Genomic DNA, 10,569 nt, shown 5'->3' on the forward strand with positions numbered 1-10,569 from the left:
TCTCTTTAAAGATTTTTGAAAGAAATTACAGATTGCTACCAACAAAATTCTCATATCGTCCAGGAAGATTAGAAGTTTTTATTCATTATTATCATTGCATATTGTCTTCTTAACTCACTTTTTATTCCCAAGTCTGTAAGACTCTAATACAGCCACAGGATGCCATAGGATTGGGAGGTTCAAATTTATCTGATCTGAATTTACAATACATGAATGTGTGATCGATTAGGTGGAGCTTTTCATTTTGACAGCAATATTATATGTTGCTATCATTGGTGTGTTCAACATGACTTATATTGTATCAATTAGGAGAAACAAAATATTATCCATTGAGAACACCAAATCAACAGGTTTTAATGCTATTGACGGACTCTACGAATTGTGTAATTACAAATGTATAAAGGGTCTCCACATAAAAACACTGAATGACCTATTGGGCTAAGTCTAATGAAGATAAAAAATAATAAATTAATAATACTATAACTATTATTTACAATACTCTCCCTAAAGCTGAAGAATAAATATTTATCATTCTCAACTTGTTAGTAAGTTCTTAAAATCTATCTGAGGGAAGTCCCTTCGTCAGAATATCAGCTAATTGATGCCGAGAGAGAATGTATGGAGTGACAATCAACCCGCTATCAAGTTTCTCTTTGATGAAATGGCGGCCGACCTCAATATGCTTAGTCCGATCAAGTTGAACAGGATTATGAGCTATACAAATGACGGACCTATTATCACAAAGTAGCTTCATCGGTCCTTCACATTTTATTCTGAGATCATCAAGCATAATTTTCAACCATAATAATTCATAAATGCCTTGAACCATAGTTCGAAATTCAACGGCCAGTCACAGATAGGGGTGCAAATGGGCTAGGCCGACCTATAGGGACCTACGGCCTAGCCTATATTAGGCGAGACTTAGCCTATTATAAATAATAAAATAAAATAGACATAGGCTTTTAAAAAAATCTATTTAGAAAACAGGCCATAGGCTTTTTTTTGTACATGTCGGGCCTATAAGCCTATAGACCGACCTATATCATATTATTTATTTTAAATATAATAAATAAAATTATGATTTTAATAGTTTTGAATAATAAAGTAATATTATTTTAGTTATTCTTATAATTGTTGAATGTTTAATAGGCTTAAACAGGCCTAGGCTAAGGCTTTTTTTATTTTATTTTAAAATATAAGTCAGGTCAGACTTGTAATTTAGGGCCTACATAGGCTAACAAGTTAGGCTAGATCCAATATATTTTTTTATGTAGACCTGATCTATTTAAACCAAAAACTAGCTTATCCTAGCCTATTTACACCTCTAGTCATAGATCCAGCATAATCAACATCAATATAAACTTCTAAAAAGAGACTGTAATCACGTCGAAATAATAGTCCTTTATTAGGAGTGACTTTAAGATACTGAAGAATTTTCTCCACTGCCTGCATGTGTTTTTGTTTTGATTTATGCATGAATTGACTGACAATACTAACAGCATAAGCTAGGTCTGGTCTAGTATGAGCCAGATTATCAGTCTCCCAACTAGGCGCTGATATTGTTCTTTATAAACTGGAGGACTCCCCTCTTTATAACTCATCTTGTGATTCTGCTTAATAGGAGTACTAGAGGATTTACACCTAAGTTTTCCTGCTTCTTTAATCTTTAAGAAGGTCAAGGACATATTTTGTCTGACTGATAAAAATTCCTTTCTTTGAATGAGCTACTTCTATCCCTAGGAAATATTTCAATTTCCCAAGGTCTTTAATTTCAAATTCAGAGGCTAGTTATGCTTGTAGAACATGTCTCTCCACAATATCATCTCTTGTTATAATGATGTCGTCCATATATACAACGAGCACAGTGAGCTTCCCATCTTGGGAGTGCTTAAAAAAGAGTGTCTGATATCTTTGACTCTGTTTGTATCCTAAGGTCATCATAACCTTAGTAAACCTCCCAGACTAGGCGTGAGAAGACTGCTTCAATCTATATAAAGCCTTCTTTAACCTACAAACCTTATTTTCTCCATCCATAGAGTCAAAACCAGGAGGAATTTCCATGTAAACCTATTCTTCTAACTCACCTTAAGAAAAGCATTCTTCATGTCAAATTGATTTATATCCCAATTTGTAATGGGTAGCAAGGGACAACAAGGCTCTCACAGTATTCATATTTGCAACTGGGGCAAAAGTTTCTTCATAATCAATGTCATAGGTCTGAGTGTAACCCTTGGCAACTAACCGAGCCTTATATCTCTCAAATCAGAATTATAATTTAGGGCATAAACCCGTTTGCACCCTACTGCTTTCTTTCTATTAGGTCTATCAACAACCTCCCATATTTTATTTTTCTCCAAGGCATTCATCTCTTCTTGCATGTCTTGAGCCCAATTCTCATCTTTTAATGCTTCATGTACTGATTTTGGAATTGAAATAGAATCTAGTACTGAAACAAAGCTTTTGTGCTCCACAGAAAGATTAGAAGAAGAAACGAAATGGGAGATAAGGTATTGGGTACAAGATCTTTTTCCTTTATTAGGGCAATGGGTAAGTCATCAAAAGCATCAATATTAGATTTAGAAACAAGAGGTTCAAGACTTACCAGTGGTTCAGACGATTGAAGTTGCTGATGAAGCAGTGTGGGTTGTTTTCTCCTGTAAAATACCAAATCTGGTGTTACAATCTTTCGTATCTCCAATGTAGTTGATGGATCTGACACAGGAGGATCAGAAAAAAGAGGAAGAGGTATAAGAGTAGAAGGAGATGATCCAGACTCAAAAAAGGAAAAATATAAGGATTGCATTATATGAATTGTGTAATTACAAATATACAAAGGGTCTCTATATAAAAAGACTGAATGACCTATTGGGCTAAGCCCAAGGAAGATAAAAAATAAAATAAATAATACTACAACTATTATTTACAACAGACGATAATCTTCTGAATCTCATAAATAGGTATATCAATGTACCAATTTTCATGCCTCTTATGTCCTACTTTTAAATAGCCATATCCTATTTTAAGTTGGAGACTATTTACTATTTTCCTATCCATCCAATGAGATCTCCGAGTGAGAACTAATATAATGGCTACTATTATGTTAACCTTGGCATTTATTGGATGATCTTCTCAGTCTCGGATACGCCCTATTATTGGCATCTTCACATTATATTCCATGTTATTTTTCTTCACATCTTAACATTTCAAACTTGATTGCCTGGAGATTTCTGATCTCTAAGCTTGGGATTGAGGACCATAAAGGACCCCTTGGGCTAGGAGCGAGTCTCTTATTCCCCAAGTCGACCCAATCCTCTAAGCTTTGAACCAATTTATTAAATTGTCCAAGCCCCATGCTATGTGCACTTGACCTACCATCTTAGACATTAGGAGCCTCACCCCATTTAAGCACCTTAGGGCTTGTTTGATGGACACATTGGCGGACCTACATGGTTGCCCATGTGTACAAGTGTAGACACAAAAAAAAAATCGTTTAAAATAGCAAAGGTTGATATATATGAATAGTTGGTGAGCCATCTCTACTACCGCAGGATTTGCTATGTGAATAGCTTGAAATAGCATTTAATTTTTTTCAAAAGCTTGAAGAGTAAAGTATTGTTTGGGTCGTCAACAAAAATCATGAGGCTCATTTTAATCCCTTAGAAAAAAAAGTCAACTTGTGGTCCTGCTGAAATTCAAAATAGACACAATCGAGATTATGGTCCCTCTGAAATTCAAAGAAGAACCACGTTAGTCCTTCAAAAGGACTAACATGTGTCTATTTTGAATTTCAGAGAGATCACGAGTCGACTTTTTTCTCTAAGGGATTAAATTGGGTCACATAATATTTATTGAGGACACAAAAAATACTTTACTCTAGCTTGAAATAGCATTTACAAAAAATGAGATATGCGTGAAATAGCTTGAAATAGCAACGCTTGATATATGTGAATATTTTTCTTTTCTCTTGTTTATATTTTAATTTTATTTTTTAATGCATTTTAAAAAAATTCGGGGGCAGCACCCCCACCACTAAGGATGTGCATAACAACCTTCCCGAAATGATTTTTTTTTTAATTTCTGTTCCCAGGAATAAAAATGGATAAAAAACTCGTTTGGTAAAATCGATTTATTCTTTTGTTCTTGGGATGAACCGGTTTAATTTTTGTGCTTGAGAACAGAAAAAAAAATTCTGCTTTTTTGTTCCCTGGCACAAAATGAAAACACTTGTCTCTCTCAATCACTCTCCACCTCTACCATCATCCCCACCACCACCACCAGCACCATCATCCCGATACGATCACCTCCACCATCGTCGTCGTCACCACTACCACGATGACACTGCCACCATCACCACCGCCTCCACCCATCACTACCACCATGCCACAATCACCACCACCATGCCACAATCACCACCACCACCACCACTGTAATGTCCCACATCGGTTGGAGAGGGGAACGAAGCATGCCTTATAAGGGTGTGGATACCTCTTCTAGTGTGAGGCCTTTTGTGGGGTGTCCCAAGAAACAAAACCGTGAGCCCGAGGGCAAAGCGGACAATATCATGCTACAGGGTTTGGGGCTGTTACATTTGGTATCAGAGCCTGGCCCTGGACCGGTGTGTACAGCGGGGACGCTGTATTCCCAGTGGGGGAGGATGTAATGTCCCACATCAGTTGGAGAGGGGAACGAAGCATGCCTTATAAGGGTGTGGATACCTCTTCTAGTGTGAGGCCTTTTGTGGGGTGTCCCAAGAAACAAAACCGTGAGCCCGAGGGCAAAACGGACAATATCATGCTACAGGGTTTGAGGTTGTTACAACCACCACCACCACTACCATCATCGTCACAATCACCATCACCACCACCGCCACCACCATCGTCACCACTACTGCCACCGCCACCATCACCATCACCATCGTTGTCCCCAACCACCACTACCATCGCCGTAGCCACTACCGTCACCATCATCACTACCACCACTGCAGCCGCCACCAACCACCAACAACCATCCCACTGCAGCCGCCACCACCATCTGGAGCCCTTTCTCGCTCATGTGGCCGAGACGCTTGTGTCATAGCTCCAAGCTAGGTTCATCTCGGACAGAATTGGCTTCTCCACCGTTGATCTTTCCTTGCATCACGTATAGGGAGCCTTCCTTCTTACCTCGGGTCACGACCAAGTTTCCCTTGGCCAGCTTCCATCTAACACTACCGAAGTAGTTCACTAACCCGGCATCATCAAGTTTGCCTACCGAGATTAGGTTCAAACGCATGTCAGGAACATGCCTTACATCTTTCAACACAAGTCGGCATCCGACATCCGTGGTTAGAGTTACATCATCGACACCAACAATCTTGCTGGTCACTTGATTTCCCATCTTCACAACTCCAATATCACCACATCGATAAGAGGAGAAAAAACCTTTGTGTGGAGTAACATGGAAGGAGGCACCAGAGTCAACAATCCAGGTGCAGTCATCATATGCAACATTCAAATAATTATCCTCACCAAGGAGGAATATCTCGGCATCCGGGTTGGCAGCCACCGCAGTGATGCTCTTGTCTTCCCTCTTCTTGGGAATAATCTGATCCGGCTTCACAGAGCCGTTCTTCTCATCATTCTGCAGGGTCCAGCAGTCTGGCTTCTTATGACCTGTCTTTCCACAGTAAAAGCATTTCAACTCATATTTCGGCTTTGACCGACCTCTGGACTTTCCTCTTCTGTCACGATCTTGACCCCTGCTTTTGCTTCTACTCCGGGAGTCAGATTTCCCTTTGTTCTCAGCAATGTTGACCTCAGACGTGCTTGAAACACCTCGTTCTCTTCTCCTGACTTCTTCGCTCAGGAGGCTGTCTGTCACGACATCCATCTTCAACTTTCCTTCTGGAGCTGAATTACTCAAAGTCACCACCAGAGTATCCCAGCTTTCTGGCAGCGAGCTCAACAACAGCAAAGCCTGCATCTCATCATCAATTTTCATCTCAGCTTTTGACAGCTGATTCACAATACCTTTATAGGTGTTGAGGTGTTCAATCATGCTCATGTCGTCCTTGTATTCAAGCTTCACAAGTCGGCGAACCAGGTATGCTTTATTCCTGGGAGTCTTCTTCTGAATCATGGACTCCAGCTTCGTCCACAACTCATACGCGTTTGTGAACTCGGACACGTGCTCAAAGAGGCTTTTATCAATATATTTCCTGATCGTGGCTACCGCCTTCCGACTCAGAATCTCCCACTCCTTATCAGTTTTACCTGCCGGTCTCTCATCAAGGATAATGGGCTCATGTAAATCTTTGCAGTAGAGATGATCTTCCATCATCGGTCTCCAATAGGAGAAATTATCTGCGGTCAACTTGAACATGTCTCCATCATTGGTTATGCCATTGGTCTCCATCTCGTCTCCCTCGGAACCCGTCGAACTCGGGCTCTGATACCACTGTTGGGAACTCGGTTCCCTCAAGCTCGGCTAAGCAGCCTTTGTGCGGAAGTCAATCAATGAGATCCTCGATCTCAGATCTCAGCAATACCTTGGCCTGGATTTCACCAGGTCGGGCAGCGGAGCGGAAAAATCAAAACGTAAACACGGGAGAGAGAGGAGAAGAAGAGAGAGAACACAAGCAATTTTTAACGTGGGAGAACCTTCTCCAATAAAGAAGTTAAAACCCACGGGACCTAGTCCAAATCAAAAATTCACTATGAAAATAATGGTTACAAAGTAATCAGAATACACCAATGTGGTGGTTAACTCAACCTCTCCAACAATGGTGATAATCAAACTACCCTAGAGATGTTTCACTCAAACTCTCTCTAGAGATCTCTCAAATTTTCTCTCTCATTCACTTAAATCTATTTTCTCAATCTGACCTAACCTCTACCCTCAACTAATGAATATATAGAGGAGGTGAGATCTAGGGTTAGGGTTTTTAGGAAACCCCTCAATGGGCTTGGGCTTAGTATTGAAGGAGGAAGCCCAACAGAACATGGGTATGCAGGAAGCCAATCAACTTCATTAAATTCCGTTCAAAGGAAGATATGTACACTTCAAAGCAATCTTAGAAATCAAATTCAGCAAATAGTAATACTTGCACACTGCACTGACAGAGACATATTAACAGAATGAGCAGTTGATTACTCTTAATTAACAAAGTTTAAGAAATTATAAAGTTCCAGACAACCCACGTACCAAGAGTGACTCAATCTTTGAAAGTTCACTTACCTCATATCTCAAGAAGGTTCAAGCACATGCTTGAGAATCTCTGTTACCATTTTTATGATATCTTCTTCCTTACATGAAGTCACAAAATTTACTGACAGCAAAATCCTTTTGTTAGTTCCTCAGTTAGCAAAGTTAGTTCATAAGGTTGTATAAGTAAGTTCCTAGACAATTAAACCGGAAAAAGTACATTATTAGAGCCTATATGCACTTTCTTACCCCATGCAAGAACCGGAAACTCCCATTTCTGTTTAGGAACTGTCATCAGATAAGACTGCTTTTGCTCGGTCTAGTGCAGAAGCTGAGTATCGTGCAATGGCAAATACTACCTGTGAGTTAATCTGGTTAAAGCAGTTGATTCAGGAACTTCATCTTTGTGAACAGAAACAACTCATGACACTCATCTGTGATAATCAAGTTGCGCTACATATATCCTCTAATATTGTCTTTCATGAGAGGACCAAACATATAGAGATTGATTGTCACTTGATTCGAGAAAAGATTCAATCAGGAGAAATCAAGACTGCTTTTGTCAACTCCTCTGATCAACTCGCGGATGTCTTCACTAAAGCTCTTAAAGGTCCTCGGGTTCAATACATTTGTAACAAGCTTGGTGCTCACAATATATACGCACCAGCTTGAGGGGGAGTGTTAGATATGATTAGATATGATTAGTCTGTAATTATTCTGATTGTATTAGGTCTGGGCCTTTCCTATAAGCCCATTAGAGTCTCTATATATTGTAACTCTCTGAATTAGATCAATGCACAACATATTATTTTATATTCAAGTGTCTCTCATTTATTTTTTACCTTCGCTAATTATATTTCAAATTAAGATAAAACTCATTTCCAAATAATTTGTCAAACTGCCAAATTTTTGCAGAAAGATAACTCATACTTAATCTCACAAAATAATTTGTATCGTTTACTTTCTTGACTTTGCATTGAAATAAACAATAACTTGTATTTCACTAGGACACAGAATCCATATTTTCAATGCATTATGCTTTACTTTGAAAGGGTCCTCAGATAGCCAAAAAGCGAAAAAAAGAAAGGAAGAAAATCTACTAACATAATAAATAGAGTATGTTGTATGCGATAACATAATGCAAAAGGTAGAACATGGGTGTGCAGGAAGCCAATCAACTTCATTAAATTCCGTTCAAAGTAAGATATGTACACTTCAAAGCAATCTTAGAAATCAAATTCAGCAAATTGCAATACTTGCACACTGCACTGACAGAGACATAGTAACAGAATGAGCAGTTGATTACTTTTAATTAACAAAGTTTAAGAAATTATAAAGTTCAAGACAACCCACATACCAAGAGTGACTCAATCTTTGAAAGTTCACTTACCTCATATCTCAAGAAGGTTCAAGCACATGCTTGAGAATCTCCGTTACCATTTTTATGATATCTTCTTCCTTACATGAAGTCACAAAATTTACTGACAACAAAATCCTTTTGTTAGTTCCTCAGTTCGCAAAGTTAGTTCATCAGGTTGTATAAGTAAGTTCCTAGACAATTAAACCTGAAAAAGTACATTATTAGAGCCTATATGCACTTTCTCACCCCATGCAAGAACCGGAAACTCCCATTTCTGTTTAGGAACTGTCATCACATAAGACGCAACCTGCAAAAAGTATGATACAACTTTCCAAAAGTAAAAGCTTATATGAGATATTACTTGTACTTTGGAAAAAAAACCTAAGGAATATACCAAGATTGATGCAGCAAGGGAGTGAGGAGACCTATAAAGAAACGATGTCTCCTCCTTTTCATAGAGAAGATCCATAATTTCCATGCAAGCTTCAAAGTTAATCAGTTCACCAACTTTTGCCACTCCTCTGAACCCAACCATTCAAATTCGAGGAATCAGTGAGTAGACACAATACAAGAGACAACCTTAAATATAGAGATATCTCCATCTTAAAAGCATTACACACTTGATTTGAATCCAAAGGTCTTCAAGGAACAAAAATGCAATATTTGATGTTCCAATCTCAAATTTCAACACCTGAGGAAATACCAAACCATATCAATCAATATCAGCTCAATTAATTCCTATAGTTCATGATACCACCTCGCATCACTACCTGCATGAAGAGCACCTCCTGCAGATTAAGTACGTAAAATTTGAGACAATACAAAACAAAAAAAAGCTTCATGATCATCAGGTAAAAACAATCGGCTTACAGCTTCGAGGAAATTTCGAGTTGTAAAGTGTTGTTCCTTGATGGATTTGTCTGCCAACGACTTTAAACATGTAACGGAAAGTGGTTGAGAGTCATGAACCTGCAAATGTTAACATGAGCACAGTCATAATTTGATTAAAAGGGTAGGGGTGAAATCAATTGTACGTAATCTCACCATTACATTTTTACAAAAAAACTGTTTCCTAGATTTGAACTTGTGACTTTCCGAACACAAAGATCAACCTTACCGCTTAGCTCCAAAACTCTTTTAACATCGTCAAAGTTGATTAGACAAACAATAACAATAATGAAGGCAGAGGGTGAAAGAGTTGAAAACCCACCTTGCTTGAAATCCATAGAGAAATAAGAACAAACAGCTGCAAGGCACTTTCTGTGACGGGTTGCAATAGCCAGTTGGGGGAATTTGCACTTTGAATAAAGCTATAGGAAGGATACAACAGAAACAGTTGGAGACAATGAATGAATATAGAGAGAGAGAGAGAGAGAGAGAGAGAGAGAGAGATGGAAGCTTAGGCATACGCAGGTAAGGAAGGAAAGAAGCGATCAGCGAAGAAGGAGAATGCGGAGTACTTAACAATGGGGCTAACTTGCAAGTGCTACATTACATAGAATATAATAGAATAGATTTATGAGTACAAAGGGTAACAAAAATGAGAAGAGAATGTGAGATAGACGAAGTGGTTGGTTACATGAGAAGATTGGATGAGGAACTCAACCATAGGGAGGCGCTGACACGATGATACCACCATTGCTTCACCCACTTTTCTATTGCTATGCCATTGGTTACCTATAACAGCAACCAAGGAGAAAATGTTTGATAAACAGGCCTCACTTCATTTTCTTCTTTTATTGTAAATGGAGAGTTGTGGGTAAATTAAGTTGGCCAAATTAAGAGAGTTAGTTATAAGAAAATGATCATACTTTGTTATACATGTGTTTTGCTAATTAGTTGTATCATAAAGTTTAGAGGATAATTGTCTCCGTAATGTTTATTGGATTAAAAAAATTTGAGCATTATGGTATTCCAACATTATTTTTTTCCATAACTCAATTTAATAATGGGTCAGATTGTTTCTTCCTTCTGATGGGTTTTTGCACTGATCGGTCACTTGGTGACCTATTGACTTGCTTAGACCA

General features: G+C 38.5%; 1 protein-coding gene across 6 annotated transcripts; it reads right to left on the minus strand.

The window, feature by feature from the left end:
• Positions 1-551: 551 nt before the first annotated feature.
• Positions 552-10,189, minus strand: LOC133317395 (cyclin-J18). Of its 6 annotated transcripts, XM_061519260.1 has the most exons (13): positions 10,122-10,189; positions 9,952-10,028; positions 9,753-9,852; positions 9,413-9,511; positions 9,313-9,330; positions 9,163-9,233; positions 8,937-9,063; positions 8,789-8,849; positions 8,573-8,663; positions 7,432-7,541; positions 7,216-7,306; positions 2,603-2,712; positions 552-731 (listed from the first exon to the last, which is right to left on the minus strand). In XM_061519260.1, exons 1-9 carry the CDS (start codon positions 10,179-10,181, stop codon positions 8,581-8,583), a joined length of 696 nt encoding a protein of 231 aa, XP_061375244.1. In that variant the 5' UTR covers positions 10,182-10,189; the 3' UTR covers positions 552-731; positions 2,603-2,712; positions 7,216-7,306; positions 7,432-7,541; positions 8,573-8,580. The 6 variants fall into 6 exon arrangements, with proteins under 6 accessions (XP_061375244.1, XP_061375240.1, XP_061375241.1 ...); XM_061519256.1 differs by having other exon boundaries at positions 7,432-7,537; positions 8,789-9,063; XM_061519257.1 differs by having other exon boundaries at positions 2,603-2,654; positions 8,789-9,063.
• Between the last annotated feature and the right edge of the window lie 380 nt (positions 10,190-10,569).

This window comes from Gastrolobium bilobum, unplaced genomic scaffold (assembly GCF_033153095.1).
Source record: "Gastrolobium bilobum isolate Gb01-03AN ecotype WA unplaced genomic scaffold, APGP_CSIRO_Gbil_v1 utg84727, whole genome shotgun sequence".
Taxonomy (NCBI): domain Eukaryota; kingdom Viridiplantae; phylum Streptophyta; class Magnoliopsida; order Fabales; family Fabaceae; genus Gastrolobium; species Gastrolobium bilobum.

Bases quoted from the DNA above. Each gene is read 5' to 3' on its own strand.
- LOC133317395 (XM_061519258.1), bottom strand. From the start codon at position 10,181: ATGGTGGTATCATCGTGTCAGCGCCTCCCTATGGTTGAGTTCCTCATC. The intron at 10,029-10,121 runs GTAACCAACCAC...TATGTAATGTAG, and splicing joins TCCTCATCCAATCTTCTCAT to CACTTGCAAGTTAGCCCCAT. The intron at 9,853-9,951 runs GTATGCCTAAGC...TCCTTCCTATAG, and splicing joins TTCTTTCCTTCCTTACCTGC to CTTTATTCAAAGTGCAAATT.